Genomic DNA, 20,293 nt, shown 5'->3' with positions numbered 1-20,293 from the left:
TACTCTAATCCCAAATTCATAGGCTTTTAAATCTCTCATATAATAATAAAATGAGCTTTGAAAAACTTTGAAATTACATTCCATATTGAGTATCCACACTCAATTAATAAATTCTCCAATTTGTCATATTCTTTATAATTGGTTATAAATACTTGCAAAATGTTTGGCTAAGCTTTAAAATTATCATCTGTAATCTTTTGAGAAGATGAATCTGGAATAAAAATGGACACACATTTTAGGCTAGCAATCTGACAACAAGAAAATTGAGAATCAAGTAAGTTAAGTTATTTAAGGTCTCACAGGTAATAAACATTAGAGGCAAGATTTTACCTCAAGTTCTCTGATAATAATGTTAATTCTTTTCCCAATGAACTACTAAATTTTATGATCCTATCAATTTAGCTATAATTATTAAAAGTTAAAAAGTTTCCATTTATTCCCCAGGTAAATATATAAGCCTTTAAGAATTGTTTTTTATTCCTCTGTGAAAATCTCTTTTTATACTTGATCTTTAAAGACATCCTGTCTTTCCTTTGCAAAGACTTCTCTCTATCTGATTAGTAATCCCCACCCCTTTGAGGATTAAAATTAATTCTCATTATAGCCTTCTAATTAATCTCACATCTCAAAGACCATAACATTACCATTTTTGTTTCTTTCTCTTCTCTGACCTATATTAAAAGTTAGCAAAAAGAAATGAACCAAGGGCTAGAGCCAAGATGGCAAAGAGTAGACAGGTCTTCATCTGAGCTCTTCTTGGCATCTCTCAGATTAACACCAGGTCATATGTCTGAACTGGTTTTGGAGAGACAAAACACACAAATATTTGGAGTGTAACAAATTTTCAGGAGAAGAGTTAAACTTTCTCAAAGGGAGGGCTGTTTGAGGGAAGTGGTGGTCAGAAGCAAGATACTGGGGAGGAGGGAACGGGAAAAAGAAAAGAGAAAAGTATAATTTGGGGAAAATAAGATGGTGGGAAATCCAGAGTTAGTCATTTTAACTATGAATGTGAATGGAATGAATTCTCCCATAAAATGGAAGCAGACTGAATTAAAAGCCAGAATCCTACAATATATTGTTTACACAAAACACATTTAAAGCAGAGTGATACATACAGAGTAAAGGTAAAAGGTTGGAGCAGAATCTCTTTTGCTTCAGCTTAAGTTAAAAAAAAAAAAAAAAGCAAGGGTAGTAATTCTGATCTTAGATCAAGCAAAAGCAAAAATAGATCTAATTGAAAGAGATAAAGAAGGAAACTTCATCTTGCTAAAGGATACCATAGATAATGAAGTTATATCAATATGACACATATATGCACCAAGTGCTATAGCAACCAAATTCCTAGAGGAGAAGTTAGGAGACCTGCAAGAAGAATTAGACAGCAAAATTATACTAGTTGGGGGGATTCAACCTTGCTCTATCAGAACTAGATAAAACAAACCACAAGATAAACAAGAAAGACGTTAAGGAAGTAAATAGAATTTTAAAAAACTTAGTTATGTTAGACCTTTGGAGAGAATTGAATGGAGATTTATAGGAATATCTTTTTTTTTTAGTGCTACATGGAACCTACAAAAAAATTAACCATGTATTAAGGCATAAAGACCTCAAAATCAGATGCAGGAATGTAGAAATAGTAAATGCATCTTTTCCAGCATATGATGCAATAAAAATTATGTGTAATAAAGGGCCAGGGAAAATAGACCAAAAATTAATTGAAAATTAAATAATCTGATCCTAAAGAATAAGTGGGTGAAACAACAAATAAAGAGCCAATAAATAATTTCATCCAAAAGAATGACAATAATGAGACAACATACCAAAATTTATGGGATGCAGCCAAAGCAGTTCTTAGAGGAAATTTTATCTCTCTAAATGCTTACTTGCATAAAATATAGAAAGAGAAGATCAATGAATCAGTCATGCAACTAAAAAAGCTAGGGAAAAAAACAAAACAAAACAAATTAAAAATCCTCAATTAAAAACCAAATTTGAAATTCTGAAAATAAGAGGAGATGAATAAAATTGAAGGTAAAAACAAACAAACAAACAAACAATCAAACAAAAAAACTATTGAACTAAGAAAAAACTAAGAGTTGGTCTTATAAAAAATAGATAAATATTTAGTTAATTTGATTAGAAAAGGGAAAGATGAAAATCAAATTGTTAGTCTCAAAAATGAAAAAAGGTGAACTTTTCACCAACGAAGAGGAAATTAGAGCAATAATCAGGAGTTATTTTGCCCCACTGTATGCCAATGAAGATGACAATTTAAATGAAATGGATGAACACTTAACAAAAGTATAGATTGCCCAGATTAACAGAGGAGAAAATAAATTTAAATAGTGTTATGTGCCAGAACTCTGAAACAAGGATTCTTACAAGGTGTTAAGTCAGTGTAACTGATAAAGACAATGGTTATCTTGTTTAGCATGGTGCTTAATAGTTCTCTAAGTTCAGTATGATTGATTTAATCTTACAATAATTGTTTCCTAGTGATGTAATGATTGGTTTACACTCAGTGTAAACCATATAAGCTGGGGGCAGAGACAGATTCATCCCATTGTCTATCTTTGTGGTGGCTGGAGGCTGAAGCACAAACTCTTGGACTCAGACTTGGACCACCACTGTGGTGGCCTATTCTCCTGCATTTTCTCCACTGAAACCAAGTCTCCTCAGAAGGCCATGGAAAAGCTAGTAGAGAACCAGCCGAAGGAGACAATAAAGACTCTGGACTTTAATACCTGGCTATTATGCTGAAAGGAAGGCTGTCCAAGACCTCTGGAAAACCAAAAGAGAACATTACAAAATAATCCCATTTTAGAAAAAAAAAAAAATTGAACAAGCTATTAATCAAATTCCTAAGAAAAATATTCCAGGGCCAGATAGGTTAACATGTGAATTCTACCAAACATTTGAAGAACAATTAATTCCAATACTATGCAAACTATTTGGAAAAACAGGGAAAGAAGGAATTCTACTAAATTCATTTTTATGACACAGACATGGTGCTGCTATCAAAACAGAGAAAGAAAATTATAGACTAATTTCCCTAATGAATATTGATGCAAAAATCTTAAATATTAGCAAAGAATTTACAGCAAGGTATTCACAGGATAATATACCATGACCATGTAGGATTTATACCAGGAATGCAGGGCTAGTTCTATATTAGTAAAACTATTAGCATAATTCACTGTATCAATAACCAAAATAACAAAAATCATATGATTATCTCAATAGAAGCAGAAAAAGCATTAAACAAAATCCAACACTCATTTCTATTAAAAATACTAGAAAGCATAGGAATAAATTGAGTTTTTCTTAAAATAATCAGCAGCATCTATTTAAAACCATCAGTAAGTATCATAAATAATGGGAATGAACTAGAACCATTCACAATAATATCAGGAGTGCAACAGGGTTTCCCCCATCCCCATTACTATTCAATATTGTATTAGAAATGCTAGCTTTCTCAATAAGAAAAGAAAAAGAAATTAAAGGAATTAGAGAAAGTAATGAGGAAACCAAATTATTACTCTTTGCTAATAATAATATGGTATACTTAGAGAATCCTAAAGAATCAACTAAAATTTATTAGATACAAAATAAATCTAAATAAATCATCAGCATTTTTATATATTTCTAACAAAGTCCAGCACCAAGAGATACAAGAAAAATTTTCATTTAAAATACATGTAGATAATATAAAATATTTTGAAGTCTACCCACCAAGACAAAGTCAAGAACTATATGAACACAAATTTCACACAAATAAAGTCAGATCTAATCAGTTGGGAAAATATCAAGTGTTCATAGGTAAGCTGAGCTAATATAATAAAAATAATAATACTACTTAAATTAAGCAACTTATTCAGTGCCCTAGCAATCAAACTCCCAAGAAATTATTTTATAGGTCTAGAAAAAAATAAAAAAGTTCATCTGGAAGAACAAAAGTTCAAGAATTTCAAGGGAATTGATTTTAAAAAATGCAAATAAAGGTGGCCTAACTGTAGCAGACCTAAAACTCTGTTATAAAGTGGCAGTCATCAAAACCACTTGGTATTGGATAAGAAATAAAGGAGTTGATCAGTAAAATAAGTTAGGTTCACAGGACACAATAGTCAATGACCATAGTAATGTAGTGTTTGATAAACTCAAAGACCCTTGCTTCTGGGATAAGAACTCACTATTTGAAAAAAAGTATTGGGAAACTGGAAACTAGTATGGCAGAAACTAGGCACTGACTAACATCTAACACCCTATACAGAAATAAGGTCTAAATGTATTTATGAAATATTTAGACATAAGGAGTGATATTATAGCAAATTAGAAGAACAAAGAATAGTGGATCTGTGGAGAAGGAAGGAATTTGTGGACAAAGAAGAACTGGAGTACATTATGAAATACAAAATGGGTAATTTTGATTATAGTTAGTTAAAAAGGTTTTGTACAAACAAAACTAATTGAGACAAGATTAAAGGGAAGCAATAAACTGGAAAAAATTACATTCAAGGGTTCTAATAAGGGCCTCATTTCTAAAATTGTATAGAGAATTGACTCAAATGTATAAAAATTCAAGCCATTTTTCAATTGATAAATGGTCAAAAGATATGAACACGCAATTTTCAGATGAAGAAATTGACACCATTTCAAGTCATATGAAAAAATGCTTTAAATCACTAACTCTGAGGTATCGCTACATACCTCTCAAATCAGCTAAGATGACAGCAAAACATAAAGATAAATGTTGGAGGGGATGTGGGAAAACTGGGACACTGATACATTGTTGTAGAGTTGTGAACTGATTCAACCATTCTGGAGAGCAATTTGGAACTATGCCCAAAGGACTATAAAACTGTGCAAAACCTTTGATCTAGCAGTGTCACTACAGGCCCTGTATCCCAAAAAAATCATAAAAGAGGAAAAGGGACCCACATGTGCAAAAATGTTTGTGGCAGCCCTTTCTGTTGTGGCAAGAAACTGGAAATTGAACGGATGCCCATCACTAGGAGAATGGCTGAATAAATTATTATATATAAATGTTATGGAATATTATTGTTCTATAAGAAATGATCTGTAGGATGATTTCAGAGAGACTTGGAAAGACTTACATTAACTGATTTGTATATGGCAACAGCAAGATTATAACAATCAATTCTAATGTACATGGCTCTTTACAACAATGGAATGATTCAGGTCAGTTCTAATGCTCTTGTGATGAAGAACCATTGCAACATGACCCACACTATATTCTCCCTTTTTAGCATTGCTATGGTCATGGTTTGAATCAGCTATCACTTCAAATATTGCTTATTAACTTTGCACATTCAACTTGATATGTATATGAATTGCCAATAACTTATTTTGTCTTCTTAATAATACATATTATGTCCCAAATCTTGTAAAGGACCTTCCACTATAACAACATCTTATCTTCACCCTAATATGCCCACAAAAGAGTATCAATCCTTCATCACTACTGAAATTATAAATAGCTAAAATGTTTAATATTTTAACTTTAGAATTGAAAAATAGTACTAGGTAAATCAGGAATTTTGTTTATTAACAATGAACTACTCAGTTTCAACTATACCAACTATACAAATGTCTTAGTATTCATAAGATTTGAGTGAAGTTTTTTCATATGTTCTCAGACTAAACAAGACTATTAAAAATTAGTCTGTGAGCAAAAGACAGAGACAGAGACAGAGATTGTTTTACCTTTTTTCTTAACCTCAACTAACATTTCCTTCTCAGAAGTTTTCTTCTTGACATCTTCCTTTTCTGATACAGAAATTTAAAAAAAAACAAAAAACAAAACATTACCAATTATGAACTTATAAAATTTAGAATCATTGAATTTATTATTTGAGAAACTTGAAGCCTTGGATAGAAGTCATTGGGCCAGGAAACCCACACTACTACTGGAAAATCATAAATAATTTCAAAATTAAAAAATGAAAGTGATATATGAATAATTTCAAACCAAATATGCCATTTTCATGAGGGAAGGTTCAGAAAAGGTAAGAAAGTAACAATAAGATCCAAAGAAAGAATATATATCTTGTAAGTGCCATTTTCTTGTTAAATATCACAAAATTATTCAGTGTAAAGGGCTGGAACTCTGGAAAGGTATATTTGAATCAAGGACAGCAGAGTGCTTATAGTTAAGCACCTACTCAGTGCAATTGATGGGATAATAGTTCTCTAGTTAAACATATACTTAATGTGATGCAATGATGTAATCACTATAGTTGGTATATACTTAGTGATGTAATGGCTTATAGTTGGCACATGCTCAGTTGCAGTAGTGATGTAATCATGCTCAGGTATTTAAGAGCTGAGAGGACTGGGATCAGAGAGTCTCAGCCACAGACACAGACATCGAACTCCATCTTTAACTAGCTTCGTGGTAACTCTCCTGCTTTCATCACTTCTCTACCTAAAGACCAAGGCCCATACAGAGATCCTCCAGAAAGCTAGCCTGGTCATTACAATTCTGATCAGTGGAAATATTCAATAGCATTATTACATTTTGGGGGGCATCTGCAATATTTAGACAATAGCATAATTTCATGTTCTCTGATTTCTTGTCACATTTAAGTGTCAAGGGGCTGATCAGAGTCACTGCTGATCATTTTGAAGAGTTCCCTTTTAATCAAAATTCCTGTGATTACAAAACATAGAACTTTGTTCCATAGCACCTTCTATTGAAGTAGAGAGATTCCCTAGTACCTTCCTGAGAGAATAGAAATACCTTCTGTGATTGTTTCTAATAACTGATGCATTAGTGAGACTATCAGAATGTCTGTGCAGGTAATTTTCATTAACTTATCTAGAAAATGTCTTCACTTTAGTTTTTAATTTTATGTATAAATGTGTATATATATATATCTATATATCTATATATATATATATGTGTGTGTGTGTGTGTGTGTGTGTGTATACATGATGAAAAAGTGAACATTATCATTACATTGCATAATGTTATATTATTTATGTTATATCATATTACTTTATGAAAGACAATTTAGCATAGTGGAGGCCGCCAGCCTTGAGGTCAGAAATCTTGGATTCAAGATTTGTCCTCTGACACATAATAGTTATGACCATGACCATTATCATGAGAGCAACTAATTAGTTGATGAATCACTCATCTCTATTAGTAGAGATATTTTTCATATATTTTATGAGAGCCTAGTCTCTGAGAGCTTAGATTTTACTATAGGAGTGGGGAACATCCAACCCACAGGCCATATAAGGCCAAAGAAACTGTTTGCTAAGGTAACCAGAGGGGATGATAAACTGAAAACTAGGTAGAACAACCTTCCACTGCTTGAATTCTATAAGATGATAATTTTGTATGGTCTGCTATCCAAATGGAACTTGGCAGGGGGAAAAAAAAAAAAAAAAAAGTTCCCTCACTCCTGTTTTGCTAGAAGTTTTTTTTTAAATACTTGTACATATTTTTTCCCAGTTTCTAAGATATATATATATATATATATATACACACACATATATTTGTTTGGATTTGTACTAGATATAGCTTTAAGTAGTAGATATAAATTTAAATAGAGATAATAGATGTTATAGCAACATAATTATTAAATAAATAAACACATCTCTATGTCAATCTGCATATTGGTAATGGCTTGTAATAGTATGGTATGGGCAACTCTTAGCATGGAACTTTCCTCCACCAGTGTACCAGTGCAGATCTGCACGTCCTCTAATTTATAGCTCAAGGAAGTTGTCTGAGGTATTGGATTACTTATTAATGTATTCAGAAACATAATAGATCAAAGGAAGAATTTGAATCCAAGTCTTCCTGACCCTACAGATCTATCAGTTTATAAAGTATAATGTTTTCAAATATCAGAATATTACATTATTATTTTATTTTTATAGGGGAGAGTAATTAATAGGATAAGGTAAATTTTTAGTAAAATGAACAACATTCTCTTCAACTTGAATAATAATTACCCATAACAATATAAATAACTTTACAGGTAATTTAAAAATTATCTTACCCTTCTTAGTTTCAGAAGTTACTTTCTTCTCTGGAGTTTTCTTCTTTTCTTCTTCTTTTCCTGGAAGGGAATTTACAGTCTTTTATTTATTGTTCATTAATGCTGAAATTGTAGATTATATTTTAAAATAATATGAAGTGATAATTTTAACAATAACATTTTGGGATCACACAAATCATTAGGATGTGGCCAAACCATAACATCCACAAATTTAAAAAAATGTCTTTACTGAAATATCTCTGTGTAAACTCCTGGTATTATATGTTTCTTAAATGTCTTCATAGTCTTAATAAGCATTCTATTCATTCACAAGTTAGGTGAACTTTATTAAATTTTTTTTCTAACCTCTAACCTCTAACATGTGAAACTTGGGATCCTCTCACATCTTAGTTTCCTAAGTCAACAAGCCAACAAGTATTTATTTCATTAAATATTCACCAATTATATATTGAAAAGTAACAATCTTTTTTTTTAAATTTTGAATTCTAAGTTCTCTCTTTCCCATTATTCTCTCCTCTTTGAGAAGGTAAGCAATTTGATATAAATTTTACATGTGAAGCAATGTAAAACATTTCCATAGAAGCCACATTGCAAAAGAAAAACAAGGCAATATTTACCCCATAAAAACAGAGCTTTAAAAAAAAGTATGCTTCAATTTGCATTCAACATTTATGCTCTTTCTCTGGAGATGGAAAGCATATTTCATCGTAGGATTTTTGGAATTGTCTTGGAGCACTGTCTTGATCAAAGTAACTAAATGTTTCACAATCAAGTATCCTTCACTTTGTATCAGTTCTTATAGGTCTTCCCAGATTTTCCTGAAACCATTCTCATCTTTTATAACAGTCCAATAGTATAAAAAATTTTACCTCACAATATACCACACAAACACATACCACAACTCCCTAATTGATGGGCATTCCCTCATTGCCAAATTCTTTGTCATCACAAAAAGAGCTGCTATAAAATATAATTTTTTGGTCAAAATAAATAATTTTCCCTCTTAAAAAAATCTCTTTAGGATGCAGACTTAGTAGTATTACTACTAGGTCAAAGGGCATGACAGTTTTAAGTCTTTAACAGTTATTTTTTTAATATACAAGTGTGTGTATAGATATATGCATATGTGTTCAATATATACATATGTATATGTATACATAAACATATATATATACACTACTAACTACTGCTCTGGCTGCAATCCACAAATCTTAAAATGTTGTTTCATTGTTGTCATTCTCTATAATTGAATTATTAATTGTTTCTATGATGCGTTCTTTGACCCATTCATTCTTCAGGATTAAATTATTTAGTATCCTCTTAATTTTTTTCTGTCTCTGCCTTCACAGCCTTTTATTAAATGCAATTTTATTGCATCTGGTCTGAAAAGGACCATGATTTAATAATTGCATATAATATGTAATAATCATTATATAATTATATTTAATTTTTCTGCAATTTCTTGTGAGTGTTTTATATCTTAATTAATAGTCAGTTTTTGGTAAAGTGCCATATAAAGCCAAGAAAAAGATATACTTCCTTCCACTCTCAATCAGTTTTTTCCAAAGGTTTATGGTATCCAACTTTTCTATGATTCTATTAATCTTGTTTAGTTTTTTCTTATTTATTTTATGGTTAGATTTATTTAATTCTCTGAGGGGAAAGTTGATTCTCTCATTAGTATAGATTTACTGTTTATTTTCTCCTATGATTCATTAACTTTTTCTCTTATTGATATGGATGTCATGTGGAACATATATATTTAGCATTGAAATTACTTTATTGTTTATGCCACCTTTTAGTAAGATATAGTTTTTCTGCTTATTCCTATCTAGAAAATAAAGCATTAGACCTGGAATCAGGAAGACTTAAGTTCAAATTTGGTTACAGATGTTTACTAGTTATGTGACCCTGGATAAGTCTTTTAATCCTTTTTGCCTCAGTTTCTTCATCTGTTAAATGAGCTGAAGAAATAGCAAACCACTTTAGTATCCTTCCCTCCCCCCCAAAACCCTAAAAGGACATGAAGAGTTAGATGCAACTGAAAATGATTAAATAACATTATTTTTTTTCCTTTTGCTTTGTATGAGGGCATGACTACTACCTTGCATTTTTTTTTAATTGTGCTGCAACACTTTATTTTAACTCTATATGTGTCTCTGCTTCAACTGTGTTTCTTATAAACAGCATAATGTTGAATTCTGGTTTCTAATCTCTTTTGTTGTTTCCTTATGTTTTATAAATGACTTCAGTACATTCACATTCATAGATAATGATTATTAACTGTATTTCCCTCCATGCAATTTTCTTGTTTTTCCTTCTCCCTTTTTCTTTTTATCCTGTCCTTCCTCTCAAGTCTGTTTTGCTTCTAATCAATGATTTCTTTTATCTTTCCTCCTTTTTATCATATCTATTTCCATTTGTTTGGTCTCATCTTCTTCCTACTCCCCTGTTGGGTGACATATATTTCTATTATTGAGTATACTTAGATATATATTCTCTGAATAAATTTTGGTATGAGGGTCAAGCTTTGCCCACTTTTCAGCCATAAAAAAAGCTTTTCTTTGCATAATGCCTGTTTTATATTCCCTCATTCTTCTTCTCCCTTCCCCCTTCCCACTGTCTCACCTATCTTTTTACATCATCCCAATATAATCAACTTACTCCTGTACCTTCTATTTCTGTATAATCCTTCTATTTATACTAATAATGATAAAGTTTTAAGAAATGACATGTGGTCGCTTCCTATACAGAAGGGTTAACCTTATTGATTCTCTTATGATTTGTCTTTCAAGTTTACATTTTTACACTTATCGTGAGTCAAATTTTCTATTCAGCTCTGATCTTTTCATCAGGAATGCTTTAAAATAAATCTGTTTAATTAAGTATTTCTTTTTCCCTTTTGAAGCATTACACTTGGTTTTGTTAGATGTGTCATTCTTGGTTGTAATGACAGCTATTTTGTCTTTAGAAATATAATATTCCAAATCCTCTGATTCTGTAAGGTGGAAGCTGCAAAATGTTGTATAATACTGATATAAATAAATGGTATCTTTCTGGTTGCTTAAAATCTATTCTCTTTGACCTGAGAAATGAAAAAAATTGGCTATAATATTCCTGGAAGTTTTCTTTTTGGGACCTCTTTCAAGTAGTGATCAATGAATTCTTTCAATTTCTATTTTTCTCTCTGGATTTAAGAAAGCAGGACAGTTTTCCTTGAAAGGTGTTTCTAGGATTTTTTTTTTTAATTTTTGTGGCTTTCAGATAACCCAATATTTGAATTATCCCTCCTTAATTTATTTTGCAGATTAGTTGTTTTCCCAATGTTTCACATTTTCTGCTATTCTTTCATTCCTTTAATGTTGTTTTACTGTTTCTTCATGTCTTGTGGAGTCATTAGCTTCCACCTGATCAATTCTAGGTTCTCAGGAATTATTTTCTTCAGTGAGTTTTTGTACATCTTCCTTCCTACCCCCACACCCCAATTTAGCCATTTCTTCTTTTTTAGCAATTACTTTTGTCAGTGAAATTTTTTTATCTTTTCCCCCCAATTTATCCAATTATAGTTTTGAATGTGTTTTTTACTCCAGCTTATCAAACTGATAGTTTTCTTTTCATAATTTTCTTCCTTTGCTTTCATTTCTCTACCAATTTTTTCTCCAAACTCTTATTTGATTTTGAAAATCATTCTTAACTCTTCAAAAAATTCTTGTTAAGCTTGTTTTGTTTCTAATCCACCTTCTTTGATGTTTGTCATTTCTTTGACTGTTTTGTCATTGCTTTAATTTTTATCTTCTAAGTTTTTATCTTGATCTTCCCTATCACCATACTAACATTTTATGGTCAAATTCATTTGTTATTGTTATCTTATTTTTCCAACCTACTATTGGTTTTGAACTTTACGTTAAAATTGGATTGTGTTCCAGACGTTGGGAATTGTGTAGAAATTGGTACTGTATGGTACTGTATCAAACTGCAGACTTAGTTTGCTACTGTTTTCAGAGATAGTTCTAATGTTTTGAAAGTGTGGAATGCTTTCAAGGTAATGTAATCTGGAGAGAGGTGTAGTCATTGTGCCTGCTTTATTCTCTGATCCTTACCTGAGAAACATTTTTGGGATTTTAATCAATACTGTTCCTCAGGACTTCTACTCTTTCTTCACCTTTTTGGGTGTATTTTTAATGTATTCCTCTTCAACTTTGAACTACTATTCATAAGTGGATTTAAGCAATGAAGTTCTACATCCAGAACTATCACAGAGGTCCTCTATAGTTTCTTTTTAACAAGTTGTCAGGTCTTTTGACTGTTTCTGATTTAGGATTTTCCAAACCATTATTATTTCACTTACTACCACCTGATTTTAACAGTTATGCTACATCCATTTTGGCTTCAGGATAGCATCTACCCACATGTAACAGATCTTTTTTTCCAACATTCTAAATTGTCTTGGGCTGGAAAATTATCTAACTGACTTTTTTCGGTTTTTATGTTTCAGCCTATTCAGAATTCAATTTGAGGAATTATGTTAAAATTGTTTGTTGGAGGATGTTAGGAAACCACAGTTGAGTGTTTTTATTTACTCAGTCCCTTTGACTTTTCCCCCAGAAATCAGAAATATTTTTCAAATCCTAAGCACCAGCAAATAAGTACACATAGAAAGAAGGACATTCTTTCCCTTCAAAAAGATTATTTTCTAATGGGAAATACAATGTTTAAAAGGAGAAGATTGTGGTGACTTACCAACTCTAAGAAAGAGAGAGAAAATCCAAAGAGTTAGAAATATAATTTATAGGCCTTCCTTTTAAGCACACAAAAGTTAATTTGGTCTAGTCTTTTTGTCCTTAAAATGGAGGTTTTATAGAAGACCTATCAATCAAAGGAAGATACCAAAGGGCAGAAGAGTATTTGCCTTTTACCTTCAATTTCCCATCCAAACAACTGCTATCAAAATAATAGCACTTCCTTTTATAGAATTTTGGATTTTTTAAAAAAAGTATGAAGTTCTTGTGTTTACCTTAATTTTAAATTAAATTTTATTATATTTTCAGTTCTAAATTATCCTCTTTCCCCTCCTACATGTTCGAGAAGACAAGAAAAATAAATACAACCTATTACAAATATGCATAATCATGGAAAACAAATTTCAGTTTTGGCAATGTTACAAAAAGAAAAAAAAAATGAAGGCAAGAAAAAATAAAGAAAAGAAGAAAATATGCTTCAATCCACACTTTGAATGAATCAGTTTTCTACTTTAATGTATATCATATAATTCATAGTGAGTCTATGGAGTTATGATTTGTTATTGTGTTAATCAGAGTTTCTAAGTCTTTCAAAATTGATTATCATTACACTATTGCTATTACTGTAAATTATTTTGATTTTCACCTTACTCTTCATCAATCTTATGTCTAAAATATTGTGTCTTCATCTACAGTTATATACAGATATAATAATGGGGAACACATCATTCAGAACCTGATGTGGTATCTTTAATTTTCAAGAGAAGAGGATTATCTTTTATAAGATCTGATGCATATCTGAACATCAGAAATTTATCCTAACAATAGTGAAAGAACAGAAGGGAAATTGTAGAGATATTTTCTGAAAGAGACATAACCATTTTTAGAAGAACATTCAAAAGAAGGGACAGATTCAGTACTATTGAATGTTTGGGTCTTCTGAGAATAAGGCTATATTGAAAAAAATTCTCAATTAATGCTATTCAAAAATCCATAAATTTAGAGTTTGATAGAGTTAAGAAGCTTTCCAACAAAAGACTTTATTTTTCAAATGAAGAAAGTAGGACCAATGTTTTCCCTAAGATCACCTAGCTGACTTAGAGGTATTAATCCTTTATTTAAATGGCTGGAAGTTTTGTGGATATTTTTACCATTTTTCTCAAGAAAGAGAATTCCTATGATCTTTTTCATTTTTAGTCTTCAGGTACCAGAGATAAACTCTTAAATATTTCATTTACCCATGGCTGTTGCCATTCCTAGGAAACTCAATGAGGAGTTCTAATGTGAATGCCCAAGTAAAGTCTGCTAATGACTGTATCTAATTAAATATAGGAATTAATTCATTCCCTTAGGTCTTGGGCTTTTTTACCTTCAGGATCAAAGACAACATGTTCTATCAGTGTTAGAAGCTATAATTAAACAAAAAAAAATTCTCTACAGGATTTCCAGAGACAGTCAAATGTCTTATAAAAAAATATATTTTCACTGTCTAAAAATAAGTGCAGTATACTATTATAATCTCAGAAATGAGAAATATAAAGCCAAGAAGCCAATTTTTGTTAAATTCCTGTAGTCCAATGTCATTGCATTTTTCCTTATTTTTTTTTACACACTAAGCAGATAATCCCCAAACAAACACACTTGCAGAGAATTATCATCACATTCAACTTCTCAAGGGTAAACTTTTCGTGGCTGGGGATTGATTGTCTAAATTATAAATAATTGAAGCAATAGAAAAGAACAGAAGCCTCAGAGTCCCAAAAGATTGGGTCTAATCCCAGCCCTGTAAACTCTTTCAATTCTTCCAGTATGTGACCTTAGGCAAGTCACTTCTCTCTAATCCTTAATTTCTCATATGAAAAACAAGGAGATTGGGCTACTTGATTTTTAAAGTTCTTTTTTTCTCAGTTTTTTTGGCTTCTATCAGCTTTAGGCAACTCACTAAGATCACAAACTGGTGAGAAGGTGCTGAGAAGCTTTGGTTGAGGAAGCTTCCTCATCTGGGAGTTTCCTGTCTCAGTGAAACACCAGATTCAATATCTCTCCCTATCCCCTATTTGGGATCTCTCCTGACCCTGATCCCTTGATAGCTTTAAAGGAAAAGAAAAAAATGAAATGGGTTTTAATATTTCTAATTCCTACAAAATAGTTATCCAAATTAAAGTCAGAACAGAAAAAAATAATTGTGCATACATCTCCAATTGTCTAAATATAGACAAATATTTTACATAAAAAGCTGTCAACTACCCACTGAACTCCAGATTCCATTAGTAAAGACCTTGGGATATAAGCTAAAACTAGTCTGAATATCTTGTAATTCTTTTTAATATATACTCTAGTATGATAAATTCTACCCTTTAAATTAATCTAGCTAAGATTTTATTGTGGTGCTCCAGTATGCTTGCCTTAGTTCGTATTGAATTAATGCTTCCACTGTACACTCTGACTCTGATTATAGCATAGTACTGAGAGAGCCATGAATAAGAGCAGAAGCATAGGAAAAGCCTGTATAAATAATGTGCTTTAATAACATTTTTATGAATTGGACCTTTAAGCTGTCATTATGGGGTATCTGTTATTCATGGTGAATTGTGGTTAAACTAGAGTTGTTCATAAGAATCCATGGCCCTATAAGTACATTTGTCTCTATTCTGCAGGTTCATTGACAGCAGTATAATTAGCCTTTTCCTTTCTAAAGGACACAACAACTTAATTACATGTTTCTTAGCAGTTTTAAAAAAAAAAATTCTATACAAGTCCTTACTACCTCTCACTCTTTTTTCCTAGGATATATACCAATAATGTTTCCCCTCCCTTTCATTTCTTTTCCTCCTTTCCACCTTCTCACTTATATATCCAATTTCACCATCTCTTCTACCAGCTCCTTTCCTTACTGTGTGTCAGATAGCTTCAGAACAGTTACTGTAGTTGGCTAGTAAGCTATGTTTTCAGGGAATTAGTAATTATGTGCAGACCTAGGATGTCAACAGATTACCACACTGAAACTTCTTGGCAAGAGCATTTTAAGTCATGAGAGTGATAACTCTGTCTGGCAAAGGATCACTAAGAAGAAAAAATAGACTTGTTGGGAGAGAAAGCATCTCTGAAATGAACAGCTCTAAGCAACAAATATGTTATTAGCTTTTGCATAAATTAACATTAGATGAAAGAAAAAATTAAATGACTTACTTTTACTTCTTAAGCCTTCACAATGGGCTTTTCTCCAGCTTTTAAGTGTAAAAAAAAAAAAAAAAAAAAAGCAAACAAAAAAACCCAAAAAGCAAAAAACAAAACGTCTTCAAAGCCAGAGAACACACAACAGTTAATTACAAATGAAAGGATTTTAAAACTACTGTAAATTCTCAGTGAAATTAGGAAACAAAAGCAAAATGTTTTTACTCCTCTCTTGCCTTATTTCCCCTAGCTTCTCTGTAGCTCGGGGTGCTCTCTAATCCTAGTTGGAATCCTTTCCTCCCTCCTTTCCAAAAGCTCAAAATTTATTATAATAATTTTACTTCCTTAAAATTAGTTTTTAATTTTTTTCTTTTGTTTTAAAGAATTTACTTCCCCCCAATCATGGTATCCCTTAAGTCATTCTTTGTAACCCAAGAAACAAAAATGGCTAAAAACCCATTGACAAATCTGTATCAGAAAGTATATCTATACCATATTCCACAACATACCCCCAACTTTCTATTCAAAGGAAAACAATGTGTTTCCTTAGCAATTCTCCAGCACTTGGATTGTTCATTATAATTAATCATTTGACCATTTTAAAGTGTTGATAGTATTTAATTCATAGTCAGTCAACAAACACTTCCTCATTATTTATTAGGCATTGTGCTAAGCACAAGGGTTACAAAGGAAAATATTCTCCTTGCCCTCCCACAGCTTACATTCTAATGGAGAAAAGATGAAGGGAGAAGGGACATGTTCCCTTTAAGATTATCACTCTTAGAGATTGTGTCCCCTTTGATCAGGATCTCTCAGGCTCCAAGGAGTAGAGATGGAGCCCAAACCTTTCTGGATAAGAGAAGCAGTACTATTCAGGGGCTAATCAACTCCCATAGAAATTCTAAATTCTCTTTCAATTGAGGAATCCTGGTCTGATCAGTTCAGGCTGTCCCAGCCCCCATCAAGATACCCAATATAACAGCTTCCCTCAACTAAGGTCTATGCAGATGACCCTAGGTAGCTTGCCCAGCTGCCAGACCCTTCTGCCCACTGAGAAAGCATTCTCAGTGCCAAAACTCCATTTCCCACTAGAAAATGATTTCTATCCAACAATAAACTTTCATTTTGCTATTAATAATTTGGGAATAAGTGAATTCTTTTACTCCTAAACCTGCAGCTGATCTAAAGGGGATATTTAACAACTCTCTTATTGCCATTAACCTCTTGACTACCAGGAATTGAGACCATTCAAATTGTATCAAGAACATGTACATAAATAGGTGCATATAAGAAAGAAATAATCTCATAGAGTATTTTGCACATTATTCTCATGGCTTTATTTTCTTTGCCTTCCATCATTTCATAAAGTACCTCCACGTTTTTCAGATATTCTCAGATTCTTTTTTTCTTATGGTGCAAAGATATTACATTGTACTTAAATGCCATAGTTTGTACATACATTTCTCAGTTGTTGGGGGAAGTTGAATCATTTTGTCCTGAGTTTTTTGCTGCCACAATGATATACACTTAAATTAGAAGATATTTTTAATTCAAGTAGTATAAACACAAGCATACTGCTCTTTGCTCAACCTAAGAATTCACTTGTGCAGAGGCCATTTCCTGCTACCAGGAGCAAATAATTTAGTTCCATGAAAACTTATCATAGTATTCTACTTTTATCTTTTAGGAGAGCAAAACAAAACAAAAAACTATTAACATCAGAAAGAATATAATCTACAATAATTTTTGAATTTATCCCATATCTTCTTTCAAAATACTATTTGCTGATCTGACCCAAAAGAGGTCTTTTTAATGCTTTTCTTATATATGAAAAAGAAAAGGTCTTTGTGCGTTCCATGTTCAACAGATTTTGAAAATTCAAAAACAAGGGGAAAGCTAGCATAATAGAATCCTGGCACTGGGAGTAAAGTACTAGTCATTAATCTTGGCCATTATTCTTAGCCAAGTCTTAACCGCCCCCCTTCTAGGCTTCATTTTCCTCACTGATAAAATGAGGTAGTTGGAATATGTCTTTTCTATTCAAGCTCCATTTCTGCTCTAACATATGCTGATTGTGGAAACAAAATAAAACCTTGTCCATGTGACAACTAGTAGAATTTAACTAACCTTAAGGGCAAAGGATATTTCATTTCTGTCTTTATATGTCCATCACTTGATATTTGGTCAAGCATGTAAAGAGCTGCTATATTGGCAGCTATGTAAGAGTATGAAATTTCATGTCAGAAAGATTTGAGTTCAAGCCTAGCCTTCAGCATTAGCACTTAGACTCTGCCTCAATTTCCACATCTATAAAATGGGAGTAATAATAGGACTTACCTCTCCTTGTTCTAAGAATCAAATGAGATAATATATATAAATTTTTTTTTAATAAACTTCAGTCACTGAATAAATGTGAGCTGTTAACTATTGTTATATATCATTATGAGGTAGTTAGACAGAAAAAACATTGCAGATAGAGCACTAGATCTAGAGCCAGTGATGTAAATTGTCCCCCAGATCTTTGGGAAGAAAGGGTGGACCTGGATTGGAAAGGCCCAGAATCTCAACCCCTCCTTATCTTTGAGAGCAACCCTAACCCTAGGTTCATAGGAGAAACTCCCAGATGCTGATCTCCACTTACAATTCAACTGGAGAGCATAATCCCCACCCTTTATTGAATTGAAAATTAGTTCCTCAAATTCATCTGGAGATTGCTCCCTAGCCTTAGGCCACAAAAACCCAATATAATTGGAAGGCTGAACCCCACATCTTTCTAAAAATACTAACAGGATTTGGCCCACTGAGGAAGTTATTTCTCAATGTAAACCCATCTTTGCTAAAAACTCGTCTTTGCTAATTCCTTTAGAACTAGCCCTCTGGGAAATTATTTCTCAGTGTAATAAACCCATTTTTTTTTTTTTTTTTTTTTTTTTTTGCCACAAAACTCACCTGCATTTGGAATTGAGAAGCCTATGACACTGGCCAGGGGATTTCTCAACCCTCATATCTCACATCTCAACACCAGGAAGATGTGAATTCAAACCCAGACTCGGATACTTATTAGCTATATGACTTTGGACAAATTACTAAAGTTCTGTTTGCCTCAGTTTTCTCAACTCTAAAATGGGGATAATAATAGCACCTACCTAACAAGATTGTTGTGAGAATTAAATTAGATAAGCATATTTATTAAGTGTTATAAAAATGGTTATCCTCTTTCCTTCCATCATCATCATCATCAACAACTACTATTAATACTGGGGTTTTTTGCCTTTCAAAATCACCACAACAAATTTTTCACAAATATAATTGTGCCCTATGCCAAAAGAAAAAAACAAAACAAAACAAAACAAAAAACAAAAAAATCCTCATCTATACACAAATATATGTAGTTGAGCAAAATAAAACTCCCCCATTGGCCATATTAAAAAATGAGGTTCATTATTCATATTGAGTCCATCACTTCTCTGTCAGAAGATGAAAACTATTCTATTGTTACCTTTTCATGGGGTAGATGCTATAGGTGTTATTATCCCCATTTTGTGGATGAAGAAACTGAGATTTAGTAGCCTTATACCTAGTAATTGATAGAGGCATGATTTGAACCCAAATGTTTCTCAGTCCTTATGGCCTGTTGCCTGTTTATTGTGATTTTCAAATGAGATAATATACATAAAATACTTTGTAAACTTTAAATGGATATAAAAACATAAGGTATAATTAAAATGAAAATGAAATTATGGAGTTTCTTCTGTTACTGAAGGAGAAAGTTCGCTAACTGCATGTATAGAAACTGCAGAAAGAACATTATTTTTTGTTCCTTTAGTCAAATGCACTTATTTTAAAATAACCTTAATCAAATGTAGATTGTACAAAAGCTAAAAGCATCCTATCCCATTTTCCTTTGAAAGAGCAAGCACTGTAGCTCGAAAAGGCTTTTTAAAGTACAATATGCTTTGTTTATCATGCAAACAGTTAAAGGAACTGACTCCTAGTCACCAGTTGAGATAGGTAAAGGAAAGGGCTTATTCATTTGCTTCTCTTATCCAGCCAAGCTATAGTCTGTCCTTCTACCTTTTTGTCTATCTTCCTCATTTCCACCTGGGGCAGGGGACAGGCTGTTACTATGGATCTCCAGTCCTGTGAGGAAATGAAAGCAGGCAGTCAAAGCCACAGGAGCTACCTGTGCCTTTTTCTGGATCAATTAGAGTAAAGCACAGTGAATTTAGCACTGGAGATGGGCTTTCATCTCTTCTCTCAAGCTCAAAGGGAGTGTTGTAGCCACATCCCTGAGGAAAGATGAAGTTTTGAATTAATGACTTTGATCATATTGGAGCCTGGTGACCA

General features: G+C 32.2%; 1 protein-coding gene across 17 annotated transcripts in view; it reads right to left on the bottom strand.

Annotated features, from left to right (window-relative positions):
- The window catches only part of TRDN (triadin), a 481,452-nt gene that overhangs the window by 245,559 nt on the left and 215,600 nt on the right, over positions 1-20,293 (bottom strand). For all 17 annotated transcript variants that reach the window (XM_074309957.1, XM_074309965.1, XM_074309958.1 and 14 more), the window contains 2 exons: positions 8,034-8,093; positions 5,725-5,787 (listed from right to left, as the gene is read on the bottom strand). In XM_074309957.1, coding sequence (XP_074166058.1) covers positions 5,725-5,787; positions 8,034-8,093 — 123 coding nt within the window. The remainder of the gene's footprint in view (positions 1-5,724; positions 5,788-8,033; positions 8,094-20,293) is intronic.

Source organism: Sminthopsis crassicaudata, chromosome 4 (genome assembly GCF_048593235.1).
Source record: "Sminthopsis crassicaudata isolate SCR6 chromosome 4, ASM4859323v1, whole genome shotgun sequence".
In the NCBI taxonomy this organism is placed as follows: domain Eukaryota; kingdom Metazoa; phylum Chordata; class Mammalia; order Dasyuromorphia; family Dasyuridae; genus Sminthopsis; species Sminthopsis crassicaudata.
This window is presented reverse-complemented; position numbering and strand designations above follow the sequence as displayed.